The 12,427-nt window shown below is 32.4% G+C and overlaps 2 protein-coding genes across 4 annotated transcripts; both read right to left on the bottom strand.

Moving 5' to 3' along the window:
- LOC104790765 (transcription factor TCP16-like) lies at positions 3,190 to 3,891 on the bottom strand. The gene has a single exon (XM_010516549.2). It carries the CDS (start codon positions 3,872 to 3,874, stop codon positions 3,299 to 3,301), a length of 576 nt encoding a protein of 191 aa, XP_010514851.1. The 5' UTR covers positions 3,875 to 3,891; the 3' UTR covers positions 3,190 to 3,298.
- Positions 4,887 to 7,748, bottom strand: LOC104790763 (phosphatidylinositol N-acetylglucosaminyltransferase gpi3 subunit-like). 3 transcript variants are annotated; one of them, XM_010516548.1, is made up of 9 exons: positions 7,667 to 7,748; positions 7,393 to 7,549; positions 6,340 to 6,912; positions 6,090 to 6,244; positions 5,902 to 5,992; positions 5,683 to 5,799; positions 5,480 to 5,583; positions 5,302 to 5,392; positions 4,887 to 5,225 (listed from the first exon to the last, which is right to left on the bottom strand). In XM_010516548.1, the coding sequence occupies exons 2-9, from the start codon at positions 7,510 to 7,512 to the stop codon at positions 5,121 to 5,123; spliced, it is 1,356 nt and encodes a 451-aa protein (XP_010514850.1). In that variant the 5' UTR covers positions 7,513 to 7,549; positions 7,667 to 7,748; the 3' UTR covers positions 4,887 to 5,120. The 3 variants fall into 3 exon arrangements, with proteins under 3 accessions (XP_010514850.1, XP_010514848.1, XP_010514849.1); XM_010516546.1 differs by having other exon boundaries at positions 5,302 to 5,583; XM_010516547.2 differs by lacking the exon at positions 7,667 to 7,748 and adding an exon at positions 7,141 to 7,211 and having other exon boundaries at positions 5,302 to 5,583; positions 7,393 to 7,530.

The following is a 12,427-nucleotide window of genomic DNA, read 5'->3' as shown; positions in this document are numbered from 1 at the left end:
AAGATTGGAATCTCTTGATCCTTGTGTGATCTTAAGTTGGAGTGATTCCAATCTTATATCACCTCCCCCATGACAGCCAATCCTTCGCCCCAGTGAAGTTATCAACAGCTACCGCCATTAACTCCTCTCTCTTAGCAAGTAAGGTTTATTTAAACATTAAGATTATATGACAATTTAAGAGAGAAGTTTGAAAAACTGGTGTGGGTACGTGAGAACTCTCAAACAACTCATTTTATTACTTTAGCGTGTATCATTGCAAAACAAAACATTTGTGTGCATTCGTTCATAATTTAAATAAAAGTCAACTTGAGTTTTTGTTTTTTGTTATTTGCAAGATGACTTAAAATATAGGGAGATTTATTCAGGTGTCATATGTTTTAGGTAATATTACCAGAACCATTATAAAAAAATAATTATTACTAAAATATTTCGGGTATTTTCAATATAACCAACGTGCTATTGTTTTATGTTACAGGAAAAAAACATAATTACAAAAATGTCATTGCCACGTCAGACGCCACGTCAGAAATTGCTGACGTGTATTAAATAACTCAGCCATAACGCATTACAGAGGTAATGACGGCAGACTTACAGTATGTTGCGATTGATTAATAGATAAAAATTTGAGTTATGAGCGGACGGCAGACTTAGAGCATAACCCAGTCAAGCGTTACAGCTGACTTAATGAATTCTGGCTGAGTTTCCCTTACGGCTGAGTTATGATCTGATGGTTGAGTTGTCAAAATTTTGACTGAATTATCACTACGACACAGCTGAATTAGCATTCTGAATCTGGCTGAGTTATGAACAACGGCAGACTAATGAGGTGTGGTTATGGCTAAGTTCTGGTTAAATTTTATAACTCAGCTGCCATGAGCTGACTTATCGGAAAACTTGGTCAATTCATGGCGAACTTAGTAGAAAAAGATTAATTACTAGAATATCATTCAGTTACGGTTGCTGACTTATTAAACGATACCGCTGAGTTACAAATTTTCAGTTGAATTATGACATTAAGCGGCTGAATTTGACTGCCATTTTTTTCTTTTTAATTACTGTTATAGTATTCATGTTGCGGCTGAATTAGAATTTTGTTTGATGGCTGATTTACATATCGTTTGGTGGCTGATTTGTCACTTCGGACGCATCATCCATGTCATCATTCCATGTGATCAAGTTCTCTGGAAATACTAAACGTCGTTCCTTCGACTCATGCTCTTCAACTGGTTTAAAAGTGAAGGATTTACATATTTTCTACCTTCCTCTTCACCTTGTTTTTCACTTCTTAATTATACTCATTCTTCTTCATTTTCTTTCATGGATCCAGTTCTGGTAATTGTTGTTTCCGGTAATGGGGTAAAGAAACCCAATTATGTATTTAACACCGATGATAGAGGGTGTAGAGTTGTGCAGATAGATGCGGAAACAATGCACGCCAAGTTTAATTTAATTTTATTTTTTGTTATAAGTCAGCCACCAAACATTATAACTCAGTTGTCATATGAATCTAAGAGACATTTTGTTTTCCCTTAAGTATTATTACTCAGCCGTCAAGTAATAAAATTCAGTTGTTTACTTTTATTTCTTGTTATAAGTCAGCCACAGAATATTTTAACTTAGTCGTCATATGAGCCTATGAAACCTTTCTATTTCTCTTAAATATTATAACTCAGCCGTGAAGTAATATAAATCAGACATTCACTTTCAGCTTATTTCTTGTTATAAGTGAGCCACCAAGAATTATAACTCAGCCGTCGTAGGAATTTACGAGACCTTCTGTTTTCCTTTAAGTATTATAACTCAGCCGTGAAATAATATAAATCAGACATTCATTGTCAATAATGACGTGGAATTGTTTGCTGATATGTACTTTTTAATATTTTTGGAATTAAAAATAAAAAATAAACCCAGGATGTTAATTATAATTACATCCAGAGCACTAAATATCTGAACAATTTTTTAAAAATCTATACATATCAAGAATAAACCAACTTTTCTATAACATCTGAGTAATTCTTTCTAAAATATAATATATTGCATTTTGGGTCCTATTCGAATGAGCCGAAAAATTCCATTGTAGATCACAAATTTTGGGTATGGGTTTTAGATTCTTGGGATGTGTTAGCGATGAATTTATAAAACTTTTATCTTATAGCTCTTTCAAGTTTCAACTATGGTTTTTCACTAATAGTTTTCAGATTTTTTGTAATATAAAAAATAGGATTTTAATATACACGAGATGCTACGTTTTTAACATTTTTAATTTCATAGTATCAAAATTTTAGTTTTAGGAAGACATTTAGAGCACATTAATCTCTTGGTGATGACGGTGTCTTCTCTTTTAGAATGGCTGGCGTTCTCGATATATTTAGACGACATCAAAATTGACAAGGATGAGTTTTCTTCTTTCTCTTTATCTAACTTTTCAAGACGCAAATGTAAATGCGGGTTCTTTGACACGTCAAACGCGTATATCCAGTGGCGGAGCAAGAATAATGGATTATGGGGTCATATATTACTAATATGAAAAATTATTGGAGTTTTTGTTATAATCTTAAAAGATTATATAAATACAATAAGAAAAACATTGTATTGAAAAATAAAAAAAAAAAGGGTAAAAAAGGTAGTGGAACTTCAGACATGGGTGCCAATTCACTAAAAACAGACAAAATTTGCCATTATTTGATATATATATACAAGCTCTCTTCCTTCACTAGCTCCGCCAGTGCGTACATTTTTGCATTATGTTCTGCTTGTAAAAACTTTTCCACTTAAATGGCTCATATGACGTAATTTTTTGTTGTAAGAAAAAAATAGAACACACTAATCTGAACTGAATTGATGAAGATGTCAGCAACTCCGACAAATTGGTCTGCTTTCTCAACACCTTCAAATTTGTTCGTAAGGATTAAAGATCTCTTCTCTTTGGGTCTCGTTTCTTATTTTTTACACTCTTTAAACTCTAAGGCATACACGGAGTGCTGGACAATATTTGTTACATGCTGGTTTGGATATTTTTTTTCCAATGTAATTAAAACACATTCTTTAAATCAAAGTCTATACAGTTAAAATTCAATTTTACATTTACTTGGTTAGATTTCAGCTTAATTAACTCTTACCGTTTCCTCTTCCAAATAAATGGACTAGAGATGAAATTTTGAAATTGAACTGAACCCAAAAGAAATTACATTTAGTTAACAATTATTCATCTTAAACTTGAGAAACATGAAGAAAACCATACGCAAATAGCAACCAAAGTAAAACCAAATCAAGTTGAACATAGACATAAACACAATCTCTAACGCCAATTAGTATTCTCGGGGTTGACATAGGTTTGTGCAGCCGTCCCCATCTCATCCTCCTCATCAAACTCATCATCCAGTGGTTGCGGCTGCTGCTGAGGCATTGAGTTCTCCGGAAAACTAGTTGAACCATAATCAGTACTCATCGTAGCGGCTGGGGATACTAGTCCATGATGACCAGTAATATTCTCTCGTTGATGGGCTTGGCTTACAACAGCACTTGTGTCCGCATAATGGACAGAGTTATCGATAGTACAATTGTTACCAAAACTTAATTGATTCATATTACTTGTATTATGAATATTGATATATGGGTGGATACAATCACTCGAGGTGTCATCTGAGGTGGTGTTGACACCATGGCCCGTGGCAGCCAAGATTGTTGGCTCGGCAATACGGAGGAGCCAACCTACAGTTTCGCCGTCAGTCTTGAAGCCTAGCTCTTGTGTCAGCTTAAAAACTTGAGAAGCACAGCTCACCGGAAGCCGGATGCGACGGTTACGACCCCTGGATGAAGTTGGAGTCTTCCTCGCCTTTCCCCCAATGTTATTTTTGTTGTTTCTCAAAACCATTTTTTGGCTCTGTTTTTTTCTTTTTCAAGTGTAAGTGTAAGTGGTAAACTACATTTCTTGTACATTGTTTTATATTGATGATTTACATAAGACCAATACAATATAAAGGTGTAACTGACTCATAAAAATAAAATAATATATATTAAACTGTATATGGTATTAAATAAAAAAATAGTTTTATAGCTTTAAACTTATATAGGATAATTTAAATATAGGTCCACTTACTAATGTCAATTTTGAGGAAATAATTATCTTAAATTGTTACAGACCAAAGACAGCTAATATAATACATGTATGTATCACACAATATTCATGCATCTTATCTTTTTTATTTTATTTACATATTAAATCTTAATATTTTATGACTTTTTATATAAATGGATGATATCTACAAATTTACTTCTTTATATAGTCTGTATCACCATTTACAGTTATTTGTTGTTATATAGGAAATATAAATTAATCAAATATAAAAAAAATAATGAACAAAGGGCAGAAAAGAAGACGAAATAACGTTTGATATTGGGTTATTTCTTATATTAGTGGGCGCATATATATATTATGCGTCATAAACGTAGGTTCAGCCGTGTCTCTTATATGTGTATTGCTTTGGTGAATGAACAAGAAAGCATATCGTATGTTCCTACTGCGGATCAACTAGGAGATTTGTTAACCAAGGTGACTCGTGATCACACTTTGATCGCTTAGTTTCCAAGTTAAGCCTCATTAATCTTCATTCTCTAACTAGAAGGAGTATTAGGCCATATCTTATATTAATGGGGTCGTATGTATTATATCGTTATAGACATAGGTTTTTCCGTGTTTCTTTATATGTATAAATATGATTGTATTGCCTTGGTGAATGAAAAAAGCATACCCCATATTCTTCTACATCTGATTTGAGAATATGCATTATATGCATAGTATAGCATATAACAAAATATTATGATTTATAAATAATGAAATTATGATGGTTATTTTATCATACATAGTAATGTTAGAATGCTCAAAGTAATCCAAAATCAAATTTCTTTCCGGACGAGTATATGGGACTCACTGCTACATCATCGTCTTTACCTTTTCCATGGTTATTTTCGGTTTGGCAAAAGACAGAACTTGTAATGAAAATATGAACACTGTATAAATTAGTTTACGGAGTTACTTATGTCCTAAGAAACAATGAATCTAGGGCTCACTTCTAATTTCAGGCAACAAAATGCCAAAATTGACGGAGATGAAACTCGACTCACTCATTTCTCACTTTATCTTCTTCCTTGAGACCATCAGATACTTCGATGCCTCGGTGATGGCAAAGACGGATATCGGGAGACTCCTCAATATCTTCATCAGGCTGTGGCAAAATTTGGAGACATCAATTACATTTTGTAAACACAAGGACTAGAGAATATGAATAATTGAGGGATCACCTGCAGTAACTGAAGTAACCGCCAAAACAAGTAATCGAGGATCATAACCATACAAAATAGCTTCCCCGCCCAAGCTCCACACGAGAGGAACCTACAGAAGATCAGATATTCGTCAATAACGAAGAAAATGGAGGGGGTGGGGTTTAAATTAATCAATATGAGTAAGAATATAATGTACCGAGATAGACGTTCTAGAAGGTTCCTATTTGAACACTTCAAAGCACGGTCATATACAATCTCGGTTCTTTTAGCAACATCTTGCCAACTGTAGAGCTTCTTCATCTAGTAGCAACAAGCAAACCAAAAAAAAATTAAAGGCTTAGAGAAGAGACTCTAAACTCTTATAAATAGACTTATATTTGGATTTGAAGCAGAACTCACTCGATTGTGCATCTCCTCGGGGTTAATACTTGGGAGTATTGATATTGCCTTCTCAATTGCTCTTACCATATCATCCGGATCTGGTTCAGCAAGTACAACCATGTCATCTGGTAGGACCTGCAAGTTGTGAAGAAAACTTGATTTGATCAAATCTGGAAGAAAGAAACAATGAGGATGAACTGAAAGGGCAACGAAGATATTATAGGAAATGTTACACACCTCTGGGACACCTCCAACACGAGTGCTGACAGTTAATAATCCGCAACTAGCTGCCTCTAATATAGCTATGCAGAAGGCTTCTGTTAAAGAACTGTCAGAGGATCAAGACTGTAGTAGCAGTAACTGATAAAAAACTAATGTCTAGTTTTGTGAATTTTAAACATTAAAAAGTGTAAGAATCAGCACACCTGTTCAGGAAAATATGACCGGTTACCAATACAGAGCGTACACGAGAATGTGGCACTGCACCCAGCATTTCAACTCTATCTTGGAGAGAATGCTTCTCTCTCATTTCCTCTAAACGCACATGTTTTGGTCCGTCCCCTCCAACTACAAAACGAACCTTTCAAAAACCAAATAAAATAAGTAAATGCGGATACTAAAAGAGCTAATGGCGGTATGATTGGTTACTAATGTGAGCTGGGGGTTTAAACTCACATTGGGGTATAAACGGCAAACTTCTGGAATGACTTCAACAAGCAAATCCGCACCTTTACGATACACTAATCTACTTATGACAACTATAGTGATGATATCAGTACTGGGACGAAGAGAAGCAGGCTTGAACATAGCAGTATCAACAGCATTTGGTATCATAAAAACCTTTGCTGGGGGCAATCCAGACCTTAGAACCGTATTCTCCTTGCTCGTGTGTGAAACACAAATCGCCTGGTCTATATCTGCTAAACTGAACTGTAAAACCTTGTTCATGTGGATACTCCCAACATCAGAAAACCCATACAAGGAATGATCTGTAAACACAACTTTATAGCCCATCGTCCTGGCATGCATTAAAGCTTCATGACAAAGCGTAGAGAAAGCTTGATGTCCATGAACTACTGTGATTTTCTCGCGTCTAAGTATGGTCCTTACAATGGGAAGTGTTCCGTAAACTATCGGAAATGTGGTCTGCATAACAAAAGGTCTCCAAGGTACATAATATACTTTGAGTCCACCTGTCATATATCGAACTCCAGTACGGTTCCCATAAGCATGTGTCATAACCACCACCTGCAACAAAGGCACCAATACCTTAAACTAATTCCCCAAAGAAGAGAATAACGAAACTTTGGCCCAAGCTCCTATCACACTATTCTACATTACTTGGTTACAGATACTGATTATAAAGCCTGAAAATTGAATAGTCACATCCTAAACTAGCATAGAAGGGCTTCGAGAATTTGATTCTGCCATAACAAAAAACGCAAAAAGACATGAACTTAATGATCTCACACTGACCTTGTAGCAGACGCTATAGAAGAAGCTAAAAGCACCAAACAATAGAAGAACGCAAATTTGGCCCCAAGCTCCTATCACATTATATGCTACATTACTTGATTACAGCTAGTGATGATATTATGATAAAGCCTGAAACTTGAATTATAATCACATCCTATTGAACTAGCATCCAGGTTTATGAGAATTCGATTTCCATATAGCTAAAAAATCGCAAAAAAGGTATGAACTTTGATTGATTAAGAAGACACTGACCTTGTGACCGAGCTTTAACAAGCATTGAGAGAGATAATAGATATGATTCTCGACACCACCAAAGTTTGGGAAGAAGAAATCAGAGACCATTAAAACCCTAAGCTTTGGTGGTTCCGCCATAGATTAAAAAAAAAAAACTCAAACCGCCGGATTAGTTCTAACAACAAAACAACCAAATTAGAAAATTAGATACTCTAATCGGAGAACGTCACACATTATTAAATCTCAAAAATGGAGGAGTGAAAATGAAAAAGAAGAGAGAGAGACGACTCACGGGAAAGAATCGCGGCGGAGCCAAGTGGCTGAGGAACACAAAGCGATCGGAGCTGATCGGACCACCAGTGATGTGATCTTGGTTTAATCTCGGTTCGCTTAAAATCATTTGGAGAGGTAAGGTGGGCTTCGTGTTTTGGAAAAGCCTAAGAGAAGAAGCTGAGGCCCATGAAGATATAAAAGTCTAACTGGATAAGATTAATCTGGAATTACATTTTTAAATTTAATCTAAAAGTTGACAATAACTACATCAAAATAGCATTAGAAAGATGAGCATATTAGTTTCTTCTTAAGAATAATTGTAATTAAAAATAATAATATATTGAAATTAATATTATTAGTTTGTAAAAAAAACAACTCACTTTTTCTCTAAATAATTATGGACGAAAATTCAAAATTAATATTTAAAAATTATTTACCAATCAAGATTTTTTAAAAAAAACTAAGATTTGATATCTAGCTATAGCATATTATTTGTTTAAGTTATTACATTTGGAAGTTTTTTTAGGATTTAGAATCATAATTATTTTATCATCTTTGTTTAACCGTAGTTTCAAATTATTTTGAATTATTATATAATACATATAATATTATTAATTATGTAATATGTGTAAAAAGAGTTTTACCTATTTTATGATTCAACTTATTTAAAATAAATGTATCTCATGATTGAAGTGGCTCAATCTAAAGTATTCTTAGAGATTCGTTGAGAACATTTACAATATAGACATCAAAGAGTAATATCTCTTATTGTTTTAGAGGGTTTATGAGTGAGAAACAAATCAAGAGTTAAGGGTTTACTTAGAATCAAGCTATCATCTTATCAAAACCTAACAGCTCTAATATCAAACTGTTATGGACTTTCTTTGTTTGAGAATTAAGAAATATGAAAAGTTTTAGCTCCCTCTTAGAGATTAAGGTTAATTCTTAGGGCTTGATCTCTCATTAGCATAAAGACCTACATTTATACTGAAAAAACTCATTAGCATAAAGACCTATATTTATACTGAAGACCTAAACGTGAAAAGCAAACAACCAAACCTAATGATTAAAGGAAAACTCCCAATACTAAATTAATAATTAAACTAATTAAATAAAACCAAAACACCTAAAGACCAAACTCCTTGTCATGTAACATCAACCATAGTCATGTATTAGATAAAATTGGTAGTGACATATAAATTTTCACAAGGAGAAATAAAAGAGTGAAATGGACTCAGTAATAATGTGCCTCGACGACTTTTGAATAGAAGTCCCATGATTCATGCATCTCAGTTGTGGCCAATAGCTGACCCAGGATAAATTTTAAATCAGGTTAAACAAGTAAAAAAAATTTTGATGAGAATAAATGTGTTTTTTTCTCAATAACCATTAGGGAAATTTAAAAATTTGCACAGGTCATGTGACCTGCGTTGTTTGTACATAGGTCCGCCACTGGTTATGGCAGGCTGGCTAGTTGGATTCTCGTCTACAAAATTCTGAACATTATTAGCATCCGCTAACTTTTTAAGGTACTTCTTTAGTATACCGTCAGGTCCTGTTCTCAAAATTGAAAGCACATAAGATATTAGCAATCAATGCGGCATCTTTCTTAATAATTGATTGAAAGAGAAGGTTAAGAACTATCTGATTCTTCATTGAATCTTTCAGCTTGATGTTACAAAACTAGGGATGATCTTGAATATTAATTAGGTAAAAGAATCACCCAATGCAGAATCGTTAGGGTCTTTGTACCTTTACGGGTAAGGAAAGATTCTAGTGTGTGGCTGAAAAAGAGTAAAAAATGTGTCAATCACTGATGTATGATCCAGGCTAAAAAATACCTTGGCGTTTAAAAGATGTGTCGCAAACATTTAACAATTCTTACATGATTACACAAGGTTTTATAGGGCGAATCATCAAGCAAAGTGTTTTTCTCATTGCACTTTAGTTTGTCACAGCTAAGACATTTCCCAAACTTTTCTTAAATTCTTAAGGATAAGAGGGTTCTCTTTATCCTCAAGAGTGTGCTTTTTCGTTGTAGCGCATTTTGCCTTATCCTGTGTATATGAAGAAATGCAATTTCCATATATAGCTCATACATATTGTAACTTGTATATTTCTATAATATCAAAGTAAACCGCATATCTCATTATCAAGAACATAGTCATAGAGGCACTTACGAAACAGAATAGTGGGGTCATAGACTTATGATATCCCATGAGTTGTTCGACCATCTCCTCGACTAATAATTTGGTAAAAAAAAAAGTAAAAGATGGATTAAAACAATTTTTTTGGATAAAAACATGGATTAAACTTAATAGAGCTATCACAAACGACATAAAAAGAAAAGCAATGAAACTGAGTGTCGAAACTTATTGTTCCCTAGATGACCAAATCCCAACAACAAATCTCTCAAAGCAAAACTCCAGAAAACTATCAAGAAAATATCTGCTGACAACTATAGAAAAACAAATAAATTACTCTAGAGAACATATAAGTTGCCACATATAAATTGATATTTTCTTACCTTTTCTGTTAGGTACTTCAGAAAATTTCATATTGTGCATGTTCTATTTTGCATGTTCTAATTGCAGTTAAATTCCGTCTTATGAACGATATCAACATGAATTCCATTTAGATCAAACGCAATCAACTTGCACGTTATTTGACCTTCGCATGAGCATCTAGCAAGATTTTCCCCATGCTCATTCATCTTATTTGTTTCAACATTCAACTTTATCAACGACAATACCTTGGGCCCCCAAACATCATGGTTATGAACTTCTACTTTTTTACTTTTTTTCTGTTTTTTGGTATTTTCTATTCCGAAAGCTGTAAATAAGTTTAGCATCCTACATCGGTAATAATAGTATCCCATAATTGAGGCAGCACAAGGACCTCATTTAACGATATTAAGATAGATATTGGTATTTAGTAAATAAACATAAATATTATATATATATATATATATGAGATATATATTATTGATACTTTTGAAATATTAATGAACAATGAAGTAATATTTTAAATAATTTTACGTGGTATTTGATTTAAACAGAAGATTTTGTTGTGAACGCTATACAATTTTAATGTATGGTGTATATTTGGTACAATAGGAACATGTATTACTTCAGCATTAACCTTAGAAATAGAATGATCGTAGTCTAAATTTGAATTGTTAAATATTCAGTCATGAAAGATAATAAATTCAGAAAATTGGATACATAAATATTTATATGATCTATCATAATTTTATTTTTCCTACACCAATTTACTAATGATTCCCCAATTTTTTTTTTAACATAGTTGACTTAACAATTGCTTCTATCTGAGATTCTCCACGAATGTTTCCGTTTTTCCATATCCCCACGATCTTTGATCATGATTTATGCAAATGTTTAACGATTTTTATTTCCTACATTTGCCAACTGTTTACTTTTTTTTCCTCTAAAATCGTTTTCTCAGTTTATTTCTCATTTGGAAACTATATTTACAGTAAAACCTCTATAAATTAATAATGTTGGGACCAAAATATTTTATTAATTTATAGTGATATTAATTTATAGATATATTTTTAATAGTTTAACTATTAAAAATTATGAATTGAGACAATTTTAACAATAATTTTGGATATTCAAAATTTTATGGTATTGGAATTGAATTTGTAATATGTAGAAAACATTATTAACAATAAATTACAAATACAATAGACAAATTCACTTATACACATAACATACATAAAATAAAATTTATGAATAATAATATAGATTGTTGTATTTTAATAGTCAATCAAAATATCAAAATGTAAATGATGGATATCTAAAAATTGAAAACTTAAAAAAATGTAGCTATATTTATGACATGTTACAAAATATTTTATATCATTATACTTTGAAAATACAAAATAACAGTTGTTTTGTAGATATGAGATTTAGGAGAAACATACATTATATATTTTTTTCTTTACATACATTATATATATATATATGTAAATTTACATGATTATTAATTTATGATATTATTGGGACCATATTTTACATGGTGATTTCAGAAAAATTATTATCTTATTATCTTATCGAATTTTGTTATTTTTTACATTGGCTCGACTTGTGACTGACAAAATTTATTAATTTATAGTGTTTATTAATTTATAGAGTATTAATTTATAGAGGTTTTACTTTATTTTTTGCTTCATATCCTTTCGATTTTGCTTTGGATCGTTGTCTCAATTAATTTTACAGCAAAATAATTGAACCCACCATTTCATATTCAAATTCACCATTTTATAGTTTAAATATAACGAAATTTGGAATAGATAGAGCATAAACAAATGAACAAACAAACGTATGAACTGATCTTAGAATAGGCACAACCGTATGAGACGAACATACTAATCCATTCACCACTACCTCGTGTAGCTGGTATTATTATAGTCTACCATCTCTCTCTCATCTAACCGGTATTGCACTCCCTTGATTATTATGATAACAATATATAAATGATTAGACAATTTTCTTCTCATGATGTCTTATTTAGTTTAAATTTCAGTAGTAACATACAAAATGCACACAATGACGATTCTAATAAATTATTGATCCACTAAGAAATTAATATGAAATTTTTTGACTAAATCCATGGATGGCTTAAAAACTTCATGGATGTAACGTTTGGAATTTTGTTTTGTTCTTTAACGATGGAACCCCACTTTGTCCTTTTAAGATTCTTGCCCGACAAAGTACAAATCATTCGCAGAAGAAGTAAAATGTTCAACTTTTTATTA

Source organism: Camelina sativa, chromosome 6 (genome assembly GCF_000633955.1).
Source record: "Camelina sativa cultivar DH55 chromosome 6, Cs, whole genome shotgun sequence".
NCBI lineage: Eukaryota > Viridiplantae > Streptophyta > Magnoliopsida > Brassicales > Brassicaceae > Camelina > Camelina sativa.
This window is presented reverse-complemented; position numbering and strand designations above follow the sequence as displayed.